At 29.3% G+C, this 14,021-nt stretch overlaps 1 protein-coding gene across 1 annotated transcript in view; it reads left to right on the top strand.

Moving 5' to 3' along the window:
* Positions 1-14,021, top strand: part of LOC113515664 (short neuropeptide F) — a 116,510-nt gene that overhangs the window by 73,334 nt on the left and 29,155 nt on the right. Inside the window, exon 3 of the mRNA XM_026899923.3 lies at positions 8,686-8,787. Within this exon, the coding sequence (XP_026755724.1) occupies positions 8,688-8,787 (100 nt within the window). The 5' untranslated portion in view covers positions 8,686-8,687. The remainder of the gene's footprint in view (positions 1-8,685; positions 8,788-14,021) is intronic.

The raw sequence follows: 14,021 nt of genomic DNA, 5'->3' as shown, positions 1-14,021 counted from the left end.
ATTACTATAAAAAGGGTAAATTTGTTAATCACTTTCATTTAAGAATTACACATCTTTATAATCTTATCCTTAAAACTTTATAAAATGTATTATGTAAATGGGTAAGTTATTTCAAATTTTCTGATCCCGGTAACTACATGGCCTCTAGACAGTTGATCTCGGAGTTCAATTTCATTATCGTCAATTAAAAGTTGGATAACATTTAGATATTGCAATTGCGAGACGTATAATATTTAAAGTGGTCTCTGTTGGCTCCGGCATATTAATCTATATCTTTGACTAATGATATTTTCTTAGTCGTCAGGAATGGCAACGTATTAGTCTTTATATATGTATAACGGAGTTTTATGAACTTACTATGTTGAATGACAAACATAGTAAGTTCATAAAATTCTCCGTTATACATCTATATAGTGATCGTTGAAAAATGTACATAAGTTTCAAATATCGTACTAGATATTCAGTATTGTTGAAATAATCGCGTATTATGTTGTGGTTCATGACGGTTACTATCTAAGGATCATCTGCTTGTAATTCCAAATAGACTATGATACATAGGACTGAAATTAAAGGAAATATGTTTCATTAAAATATACCCAAAGCCTAACCGCGGTTGTCAACCTTCCTACCAAGCGTAGCAACTATTGACAAAATTCTCCTTATGGGGAAGGCCTGTGTTCAGCCGTGGACAGTTAACGACTGATATAATAAAAAAAAATATTTAAGCATATTTTTTAAAACATTTAACAAAAATATTGAGGTAGTGCAATATAAATCTTTCTAGTATTTCTATAATTAAAACAGGGAGTTAAAATATTAACAATTTCAATAGTAATAATTCGATTTTCAATATTCGATTTAATCAATCATAAAGAGCCTTGGATTCTTTTAGTGGAACAAAATCTTAAATTTTTTGAGAGAATTTTCATTATAGCTTGTTAGCTAGGAACTTGGACATATTCACGTTACATTATAAGTTGAAACGAGATCTATTCGCGATACATAACTAATGAACGTACCTAAGTAAGGTGCTTATACAGGATGACCTGTTCACTTACTCAGAGTAAAGTATCTTCTATCTGTATTGATATTCGTACTAGCAACTTACACTGGTATCTTATATACATTTAATAAGATTTTTACTAAGAGGTTTGTAACAAATAATGATAGTTTTTACTAATATAATAAAATTGTAACTAGACGATGTCATAGATTTGATGGGAAGATGTGTAAGAAAAATAAATATGAAGTAAGATCAATAGATGCCAAAACAATATTTTTTTGAGATCGTGTGTCTGTCTGTTTGTATGTTTATTCTGGAATCACGCTAAAACCACTACATAACATTTTAGGCGGTTTTTAAAATTATATTTTTGAAAGTCCTGAATTACTTAATATCTGGTATATGTCTTATCTTGGTACTCCATCTAGCAATGATCTATTTAATTCATTTTCCTACTTCTGCAATCTACTCGTACGAAATAATGGACAAAAAGCTTATTTTACTTAATATGCTTTATTTGTTTGTGTTACTTTTATCTTTTAACTTGAATATCACATTAGAATTCTAATCTGTTTCGCTTTATCATTTTGAGTGATCATACAATACCTCTGCCCAGTTGACGATAAAATATGTAAAGCTAGCGTGGACCACATATCATCTTTTTATTCTCTAGGGAAATCTTACAGATTGTACCAACCCTTCATTATCTTATAATGTCCATTTAGGTATGGTACAGTTGATAATTAATTTGCCATATAAACTAATATTATAAAGAGAAAGAATTTGATGTTTTTTTCGAAACCTAAAAATTATTTAATTGATTCTAAAAATTCTTGTATCTGTAGAAAGCTTCATTTTTAGTGAGTAATATAGATTGATTTTTACATTAAAAATATTCGTGCGATACCAGGAGAAACTTTCTGTGCCTTATGCGTTTATTTATAAGCAACTGTTTCCCTTGCCCCCTAACTCGTGTAACAATTTCCTTAAAATCCATTCAGTTGGTTAAGCGTATACGAATAACAAATATATATGTATAAATATATAATAGTAGGTAATTTTCATTATTTAAAATAATTTTCAGATTGTCATTATTAACTTCTGACCGCTTTTCAATATTGTAACAATATTCAAGCGGACATATTGAAGAATGAATGGATTGCGAAACCGGTAATTTATGAGTTCATGTATATCTTGTCTTCCTTTACATGCCTTTGTACGTCAATACTCAAATCCATTTGATACAAAGAGTAAAAATATAGAGGTATGAATTCTTTTGACAAATGACAAATGAATCCAGTTCTAAATATATTTACATTATCGAATCATTGATGTATGTGAATCAAACAACCGACTCCAAAAAAAGGAGCAGGTTTTTAATTTGGTTATACTTTTTTATATTTTTTACCTCATAATTAATTAATTTTCCAAATCGATTTACAATTTAAAAGTTATAAACCGTTTTTGGAAATTCCTTTTTATCTAAAAGCATATACTTTCAGATTGGTCTCATAGAAATTTATGATAATCAGTTTGATAGTTTAGTTCTTTAATCAAAATAACTTTTTTTTTTTGCCACAATTGAAGTCGGTTTTCTTTTATGGAACACAATCTTAATAGATTTAACAATATTCTAAAATCTAGAACATTCACCTAGTATATAGAAAATAATTTATCATTATTTTCAAACATAAAGGCTAATAAGGAATAGCGATCAGGATGTTATTCCAGGAATTTTTTTTACCTTAAAAATAGCTTTTCACTTCCTGGATACATTCCGTTCATGTTGTCGATCTTATTTACGATACCTGATCTTTATTTATACAAGCTAATATAGATTCGATATAACTTACAACTTGTCGAGTGTTATTTTTAAACTATCCCATTGGGTTTTTTGTTTATTTTGTTTATGACGTCGATCTGTCGATAGTACTGTTGGTGTATTTCGATCCATTGTTATTACTAGTTCTGTATTCCAGTAAGTATTTAGTAATTTGCCCTTCGTTTCCCGTAGGTGTCGTAAGAGATGACTAAGGGAACTTAATTATCGAAGGATGGGCAGCAGCTTTCGTCTTTAAACGTCACCAAAGCCTAGCTGCGGTTGCCAACCTGCTTGCCAAGCGTTGGAACTACTGACAAAACTCCCAAACAAAAAAAGAGGGGTTTTGTCAGTCTATGTTCACAACCCACACGATTTAGTAATAACTAACATTTGTTAGTTATAGCTTTATATGTTCTGCTTGTATAAAATATTATACGATGGCTGTATTAGGTTTCGCAAAGAAAAAAGATGATTTTTGCTCCATCTGTATAATAAAAAAAAAAGTAATTTATGATTACATCGAATACCTGTCTATATTAATTATAAAGTTCTGTGCGTGTCAACGTACAAAGCGGATAATCTTTTTAAAAAAAATTGCGCGTACTAATGATTATGAAATTTGGTACACTTATAGTTTATACAGAGAAGAATTGTAGAATAATATTTTTTTTAATTATGAATTTAAAATACAATATATAAAATTACACACACTACCATGTATTTGATACACACACGCATATTACACTCTTTTGTTTATTGTTAAAATCTGTGGTCAAATTAAGAATAGATGAATGTTGTTTATAGGTCAAATTTACAATATATACACAGTAGATTAATATTGTTTGCCTTTAATACTATTTTCCTGTAGACTTACTGAATATCAAACAAAACCATAATAAATTCATTTATTACAATATATTTTATGGTCGAATTTCGACTACGGGGCAACCACTAGTAATCATTATTACCCATTTACCTATCTAATATTGGAAATCAGAGAATCGTATTATGCGAAACAAATATATTATATTATTTTCGTAAATTCAATGGCGTGATTATTTTAGATACAATATTGTCATTGATTGGATATTCAATATAGAAAAACGTAACAAAACGTAACAAACGTAAAAAAATTGGATATAGAAAAACATGTTCTTTTCGAATTCTTATTTCGAATGAGGACATATTTTTTGGAGCTACAATAAATAAGATTTATATATATATAAAATTTATGCATTATCGCATCCGTGAGGAGTAGAAACGAATTTGATAAAATATCCGCGATACACGATTTCTGGGGGATGGTAAATTGATCAAGATAACGTGGTCGGAATGAAAAAGCTATCTCCCAAACGAAGCTAGATCTTCTAGGTAGTACGTAATATTAGATATAAATTTTTTTACAGGTACACTAACGATTCGGTATAGTTTCGCTAGGAAAGTTAGTGGAAGAAAGAGTATGTAGGTATTTGAAAAATGTTATTTAATCCGACTTGATTAAGAAATTTATCTATAAGGTAATAAATCATAGAGTGGGTTTAGGTACAACTGAATCTGAGTACATCCTTGCTGGACATACATAGGTATATACATACAGGTTGAAATGGAAATAATTAGTATTCTGGCCGTGAAACTGAGTATTTTCTTAAACAAACATGGGTCGAAGAATTACGAGAAATTTTTGTCTATTATATTTATTTTATTATTAGAATTATACGCCCAGCTATCAAGAACACTGCCTTAAAAGTATGCTAATGGTTTCGACTTCACTCTGTGTAGGCAGGTAAAGAAAATTCGAGAAAACAATTTCTAGAAATAAAAATATATTTTTTTTTTATAATAAGGATAAAAAAAACAATATACAAGTATAAATATTATTACTACAAATATGAAAGTAAGTATGTTTAATTGTTACATCTTAGCCTTAACAGCTTAACCAACCACTATGAAATTTGATATAGTTACTACTCGTATGGCGAAGGACTGAGGCTACTATTTTCCGCTCAGTAAACATATTCTGGCCACGTCGATGATGTTACGGGTAAAAGCTAGAGTAATATTAATAAATCACATAATAAAACTATTAAATTTATAAAACAGAATATACACGTGTTTTTTTTTTTATTTAAAGATAATGGGATATATAAAAGGGTTACTTACTATAGATTATTTTAACATCAGATTATACACGTGTTTTTTTTTTTTTTTATTTAATGATAATGTGATTTCTAAAAGGGTTTCGTGTTCAACAACATCAATCATGGCTCTGTGAGTGTCACAGTTGTCAAAGTATATCTAATATTAAAGATCGATCTTTATAAATAAGAATACCTATGTTGATTTAAAAAGTACCAAAGTCAGATAAGTCAATATTAATTTAATGTTATGATTAATGATCAAATGCGACAGAAACCATATTATGCACTGACAATAACAAGGCTGGCTAATGCACACATCGAGCGGTTTGTTTATATTTATGGAGACGACTTATTTTGTTTTACTTCGAAATCTAATTTAAAGCGACTTCCAAAAAAAGGATATTTATTCTCCTTATATCATTATCAATTCGGAACGGATTTTAATAATAATTTTATTTACTTAGTTAAGATAGATTAAGTTATGATTACATCCACATTGGTCCCATTCTTAATCGACTTTAAAAATTAAGAGTTTCTTAATTCGGTTGTACCTTTTTATGTTTGTTACCTTATAACTCCGTCAGTTATAAACCGATTTGAATTTTTTTTATCTGAAATGATATACTTTTCCATAAAAATGTTATCAAAATCGGTTCAGTTGTTTAGTTTTGAAATCAAAATAACTGGTTTAGCCACAATTTAAATAGTTTTTTGTGTAAGACAATCTTATAATTGTTTGATTGATGCTGCTGTTACATGAAAATCTACATGTTAATGCATAATGACTATTTTTAAATTTAAAAATAAATAAGTATACGTATTTTATATAAATTATATGCAAACATTTCGTCGTTTATCCAGTGTTGTATTCTAGAAATTACTAGTATTATAAATTTCATTTTCCCAAAATTAAAAGTTTATAAATACTTATATCAAAGAGGGTTGACGTCAGGCAGGTGGCCGGTCGTAAAACTAAAAACCAAGTCTTTTTGTAATATGGACAAAATCATATTACGCCGACCCCAAATTATTGGGATAAGGGTAAGAAGATGAAATACTTATATCAAATCAATACTTTAAAAATAGTTATGATACGATTTAATAATAATATTGCTTAAATTAAATATTACTTAAATTTAATATTGCTTAAAATGAAGCATTAAGCTTCATTTTAAGCAATATTAAAATATTATCCAAGAAAAAATATATTTATATTAAGCTTTTCTGTACCATTTACGCAATCTTTATGAAATGCTGAATATATCGTCGAAAGATTGGCGTAAAAGTTACCAAAGAGGCGAGGCTACAAACCCATGTGACATTGTCACTTGTGTGATGATAAGCGTGATTGATGACGTCACAACTGCGGCATATCACGCTGCCTGGCGCGCCGCTACTGCACATTAGCCTACTTGTTGATCGCACGAGCTACGAGGCGCTACGAAATTTGTAGAATCAGCGGCACTGATTATATTATATATGATGTAAGCACTTCCGCGGGTTTCGAGTGATATATCTGTAGGGTTATCTGCGGTCATCAGTAATAAAGCATTAAGTATTAAATATTCTGAAAATTATGCAATTAAAAAGGACATATATTTTGAGAATAAGAAAAATAATGGAATAGTATTTTTACGTGCAATTATTTAAATCTATCTAGTAAACTGTCTAGTTAATATAAATGTAGATAATACCAAGTTTATTTTAAATTACCTGCAACATAATTTTGATTTTTAAATACTACCGAAATCATAAAGAAATTATGATTTTATACCTCAAATTTATATCGTATTATTATTTATGAATATATAGTTACAGTAGAAAATCAGCTGCAGACAGTAATTATAGTTAAACTTTTATATTCCTGATGTAATAAAATTGATAGAGAAATTTAAAATCAAGAGTAAACCAATTTAGTAAAATTTATTAACAAAATACCCCGACTAAGAATAGTAAAACATGTCATGCATAATCTTTATTTTTACACACAATGTTTTGCATAAAACATGACACAACTAAGGCCATTTCATTTTAACAAATATTTGCCTTTGACCTTCACTCAAATACGTATGGAAATTCACATTCACAAAGCCTACACAAATATAAATATTTCAGACCAAGAATCAAATGCTTCACTATCAAAAACAAATTTGTCGCTTCAAATAAAATATTTGGAAAAATATAAGGTCCAATACATAACAATATGGTTGTTTCTTGGAGCTTTATTCTTATATTCGTGCTCACTACTATTATTCGCTTTAATCCGCAGCATTAGCAACGTCTTTTAGCAGAAAAGTATATTAAATCTTAGTTATAGCTTTCTGGTTTGCCCACTCAAATATGGTCAGTCGTTTAACAAAGTTTTATAACTACTTTCTAAACTTTCATTTCTTTTTAAACTTTCACATTTATAATACTAATAGAAAGTTTGTTTATTGCTATACATTTCTATATGAATAAAAATGTTGCTGAGAAAAACCAACTTTACTGTAACACAGGTGCACTTGTTCTAAGGAGGGATTTCTCATATTTACTAACTAAATCAAGTCTAAACAATTTTTATTCATATAGAGTTATTACATTATAAAATAAACGTTTCATAAGTGTCTGTAACAGATGTATATGAATAAAGATGATTAATTGATACAGACTTATGATACGTCATTTTGAAACTAATATATTTACTATAGGTATATTTGATGAATATAGTGAATACGAGTAATATATGTTAAATATAAGTTCTTCGATAATAATATTAATTCGATACACATGTAAAAATATTTGTAATTACTTAAATGTATATATATGTAAAAAAATATAGATTGAAAATGAATTAGCAACCCCCATTTTTTTTATACAACTTAGAATGCCAAACAAGCTGACAGCCCACCTGATGGAAAATGGTAACCGTCGCCTATAGACATGAGTAAAACCATGGACATAACAGAGTATACTGTTTCGCCCATGATACGTTATTCCTCTGTACCCTGTAAATTCACGCCATATCCTACCCTTCAAACCGAAACACAGCCATGCAAACACAACTGCTTCATGGTAGAGACACGAATGGGACAGAGGTACCCAAGCAATTGACTTTTGTACAAAGTCTCCCTCTGGCAAATTAATCCCCATATTTAGCTCTATTGATCTACGCTAGAAATAAACCATCATCATCGTCATGATCAGCCATTAACTATCCACTATTGAACATAGGTCTACCCCTATTGGGGGATTTGCCAGTAGTTACCGCGCTTGGCAGTTTGGCAACCGCAGTTATGGTTTAAGTTTGAAACTAGGTATATTCCTACTTTAATAATACATAATTATTATTATATTGGTGTTATGGTAATTGTAATTGATTTTAGTTGAATTTTAAAAGTATAATTTGAATAGAATAGAATTAGATAGAATTGTTGCAGAAAACATAAAAATGGCTAAATAAAACATTGAAACCTCAATAATATTTTATTTATAGGTTAATTAAAAAATTCGTAGCAATGTTTTTTTTTTTGGTAAACCCATTACGTAACATTTTTAAATATTAAATAATTTTCTAATATAATTTAATATATAAAGTGGAAATACGAGTGGAACCTACTACGTCCATAACTAGGATAAACGTTCCCATGCAAACGATTTGTTACAAAAGCTCTCTCTATTTAAGTTTTTGAACATACAAACTTTATTTTTCCTTGCTATAAAGTCCTCCTTATTTGTTTCAGCCATGTCTCGAAGTTGTGCATTCGTATTGGCCCTCTGCGGATTCGCTGCCATCACAACGTTACCTGTCTCCAAAGCACAAGCTCTGTCTTCTCAATATGATAGTGAGTATAAATGACGTATTTAATTGACATCCTTTACTGACTGTTGTTTGTAATGTATTCATGTATTTTGTTGCCATAAAACCTGATAGTATCAAAACAGAATATCATAATAACACAAGTTTATTCTTCTTTATGTTATGATATATAAACCACCTATATCACCCAATTATGAAAATATTTTTTAACATCACACCTACATTTTGAACTTTTTGTTTGCGACATTAGTAATATCTAAATTCGACGCAAAAATAATATGATACAAAGTGAAAAATTCTGTATAAAACCATTTAACGACTAAGTAAAGAATAAGAGAGAACTAATTTAACAAAGCGATCTGGAACTATTAGCTTATTACATTTAGAATTGTTTGTGAGTACTAAAAGTTTTATTCACCTATATAATTTTCATGTAACTTGAATTCCAATAGTAAGAGTTGAGAGAACTGGCAAATCATTCAAATGTTATAAAATAAATACACTCACGACTTTAATACTGATTGAAATATATTAAACTATAATTTTGACTTGGCTGTATTTTTCTAAGCATTTTCATATACAATTCATATACATGACGTCAAGAAAAGAAGCCAAATAACCTGTTTAGAATTATTTCTCTATAAAACATATAAATGGCTAACGTCTGAATCGATATACTTCAGGATAATTTGTCAGTAGTGATGTATTTACTTCATCGTATTCTCTAATGACTACTATGTATCACTACCGAACAATACATTTATTGAAATACCATCTAAAGATTAATACTATTATTCTTTATATTCTCCTTCAACATGTCAAGCTGTAATTCATGATTCCCTTGACTATATTCTGGTCTAGTTTTTACATTTTGAGGAAGTATTCTTACTTACTCAATTACATAATTATTTAATACAATTCTCTTACAATAAAGTAGATAAGTACTTCTTAAAGTACAGATTAAGACAGACATCCATTCTTAAAATAGCTTTGAGATATGAGAGCTATAAGATCTCCATTTTTCAATACATACATATTATGTACTTATGTAGTGTTAGTAATTTTAAATTGAGAGTTATGAATATAATACATTAGATTTATGAGATTAATATATTTATGACAAGCTAGTTTCTTTATGTATCATAAAACTACTACCAATAAAATAGGAAATATCAAAAAAGGTAATAACATAGTCAGAACAGCCAAACATCATTTCTAAAGTACGGCAGGAATATCCAATATGTATAGATAGATATATAATTTTACTACATTTTTATAGAGAAATAGTAAGTTTATGTGTAGGCTTTAGTTAGATATATCTAGTAGTAAGTATGTTAACATTATTCATTTCTGTAGTATTACGATAATATATATATATATATATATATATATATATATATATATATATATATATATATATATATATATATATATATATATATATATATATATATATATATATATATATATATTATATATATCTTTAGAATAACTTAGAAGTTATTCTAGAGATGAATTTATAAGAATTTATATGTCTATGTCCCTTTTATATATAACCTATAACTCTAAAAGCCTAACTGCGCTCGCCAACTCGCTTGCCAAACAGGGCAACTACTAGCAAAACTCTTAGACTAAATACTTATATCCAGCAGTGGACAATTAATGACTGAAATAATAAAAAATGTCTATAGTACAATATTCAGATACTGTGAGATCTCTTAGTTTGCTCGGAACAGACTTCGTTTTGAGAATAATATAGGCTCTTTTTATCTAACACAGAGGATGTTCCAATCCTAAGCAGGAAAAGTGTCATAAATATTAAAGTTATTTTTTATTATTAGTTTTGTGTCGACAATTAATTTTATGCACTCTTGCAATTTTATGTCTCTTCAAAGATAGCATATCCATCTTCTATGCAAGCCTTAATCATTTTTATTTCTGTTGATTAAGCCTATTAAAGTGTACCTATAATTACACAGTATTACTAGATGACCAGGAAAACATTGTGTTACTCCCTACCACCATCTATCAGATCCTTTTTTTCACATCAGAATTAATACCATCCTATCTCTCAAGTTAGAGCAAAGAATACAGAATTACAAAATTTCATTAAAATCGATTGAACGGTTTAAGAGATCAAAGCAAACACACATCGTGCAATGGGACTTTATTATAGGTACTAAAATTATTCATAAGTGTACACATTATTGCACGTTACTCGACAACCTCCTACTAAATAACTCAGTGACCATAAAAGTCTGCGTTGTTTTTCACTTTTATAGGCATAATATTTTTCACAATTTTTATACTCATACAAAACACGATTATTTCCAGTAATATTTTATCCGGTCTAACAGTTGATACACTCATAAATCCGTTAGTTTCCATTATGTCACGTCAGTTCAAGTGAACTATTGTAAATATAGTAAGTACACACAATTAAATTCGGATATGGGGACTTCCGAGGGACCAGCAATGGAACGTCACCGGATGGCGCATAAACTATGTTTATGTATTCAATGTAATGTGCAGAAGTACATAATAATACTAGTTATATCCCGCGGCGCTGCCGTCGTGAATTAGTTCACAAAGTATTCTAAGTGCTAAGTTAGGCTATAACGTACTTGTGTACCACATTTCATTCAAATCCGTTCAGTAGTTTGTGTGTGCAAAGGTAATAATCGTATTTATTATATTAATAGGATACTCGCATAATTAACAGATATCAATAAAAATACGATGTAACTTTTTACTTTATTTCTTTATAAATAAATTGAAGAAATTAAACGATACTTATTTTCATATCTTTGTTGAAACGGTGGTCGCTGAAAGGCCTCATAGGTCGTATTATATAAATGAACTTTCATAGTTATTAGTAACTAGGATATGGCGTGAATTTACAGGGTACAGAGGAATAATACCTGAGTCCTTAGGAATGGCAACGCATAGAGGGTATCATGGGCGAAACAGTACACTCTGTTATGTCCATGGTACTGCTCATGTCTATAGGCGACGGTTACCACTTTCTATCAGGTGGACCGTCAGCTTGTTTGCCATTCTAAGTTGTATAAAAAAAAAAGCTTAATATAAAAACGATGATGGAGGAAGATGAGATTCCGTCTACGTCATTATACATTTTAAACAACGTCGTTGTAAGAATTTTACTGTATTTTATGAAATCTGTGTATCAAAATAAAAAATAAAATAAAGAAAAAATATGTCTTTATTAAATATCTTAAAAAAGCAGATGATACTCAAATCGCATGTATTTTTGCATGTTATATTATATCTTCATTAATTCTGAACAGATTTATATATTTTTTTGTTTTCACTCTTTTTTAAATAAAGTATACACTCGTGTTGGTCCAATATTTTAAAGGCAAATTCTTAAATTCTTAATTAATATTATTCATTTTTACGTAAAAATAAATAATGTAAATGATTCTGAGAACTTGTAAGTGATTTTAGGATTATTTGTGTTTGTGAAATAGAACACTGTCTTGTAATTAATAGTACTTTACAGTTTTAATGTGCAAAGTATCGTTAATATTCTAAGCCATACCAACAGTAACACGAATCATGTTTATTAATGATGACGAGAATCGTGGCCGAAGGCGTAAAGTAATAAGTTTTGTATTGGCATTCAATACTGTGACAACTTTACTGATGAACGCTAGGTACGTAAAGTTATAAATTTTCTAAAACCAGAGTAAAATATTGGAAATACACTTCGTTTTGCAAACAACATTTTTATCTGATAAAGGTTTTACTGCGTGAAAAATTGTATAAGAAACACTTTTTTCGTCCAATAAATATAATTGTTTGATTTAAGGATTATTCATTCCATTTGTAGATAATAAACTTTATATATCCGCATTTTGTATGTTATATATATATATATATATATATATATATATATATATATATATATATATATATATATATATATATATATATATATATATATATATATAAATAAAAAAATCTACATGTAGTAGGTATCATCATATCAGTCGTTAACTGTCCACTGCTGAACATAAGCCTCCTCATAAGGGGTCGTTTTAGCAACAATTGCCCCACTTGGCAGGTGGATTAGCAACCGCGGTTAAGTTTTGGTTGCTGTTGTTGGACGCTGCTGCCCATCTCTCAACCATTTAATTCTATTAATCACCTGCTACGACAGATATATATAGGCGGTGGTTACCACTTTTCATCCGTCAGCTTGTTTGCCATTCTAAGTTGTATAAAAAAAATAAAAAAAAAAGTCCCACGAGAAAGAAAAGCGTGGCGCATTCTATACCGGTGTACCACACGGCATTATATAGGTATATGTATAAAAATATAGTGGGTATACTAAATAATAATGTATACATATATATCCTTTGGGAATTTACAAATAATAATAAACATCTGACTACATAAGACTTTATCATACAGGTTAAGAACCTAATCGGCAGTGTAAACAATTCACGTAAATCCAAACTATGTGTCGACGTCACGTAGCACATTATTAATGTGTGTTTTATGGAAGGAGGAAAGCCTTGAAATTCAACTTAAATTCCTCAATACAGGATACACTAAAGTAAAGTAAAATTATGAAGAAATATATTAGACACTTGGTTCGTAATTCTTGAATTATCAAAAGCCATAAACACGATACATACTTCTAATACGAGACCATACTTTAAGTACGAGTTAATCTCACGACTTTCTTAGTGAACATTATATGCTGCAATAATTTTATTCTTAATGTTTGTGAATATATAAATAATTTAAGATTTTATTTCACAAAAACATCAACTTCGGTTGTGACATAACCAATTGTTTTTATGTAAAAACTGATTTTGATAAAATTACTGTGACCGGAATATGTTTACTAAGCGGGATAAAAGTACTCTGTATTATGTATACTCATATATATCAAATTTCATAGTGACAGGTTGAGTAATTAAAGGGGCTTTTACATGTAGGTTAGAATGGCATACAAGCTGACGTCCCACCTGATGGTAAGTGGTAACCGTCGCCTATAGACGAGCAGTACCATGGACATAATGGAGAATACTGTTTCATCCATGATACCTACCATGTGTTGCCATTCCTAAGGAATAGAATGTTATATGCCTCTGTACCCTGTAATTTCTCTGCCATATCCCACCCTTTAAACTAAAACATAGTCATGCAAACACAACGACTTCACGGTTGAAATACGAATGGGACGGAGGTACCCATGCAAACAAGTTTTGTACATCTCCTTTTGTT

The sequence above is a fragment of the Galleria mellonella genome, unplaced genomic scaffold (assembly GCF_026898425.1).
Source record: "Galleria mellonella isolate WM207_F2 unplaced genomic scaffold, CSIRO_AGI_GalMel_v1 utg173, whole genome shotgun sequence".
NCBI classification, from domain to species: Eukaryota; Metazoa; Arthropoda; class Insecta; order Lepidoptera; family Pyralidae; genus Galleria; species Galleria mellonella.
Note: the sequence above shows the minus strand (reverse complement) of the source record. Positions and strands in the feature narration are given on the sequence as shown.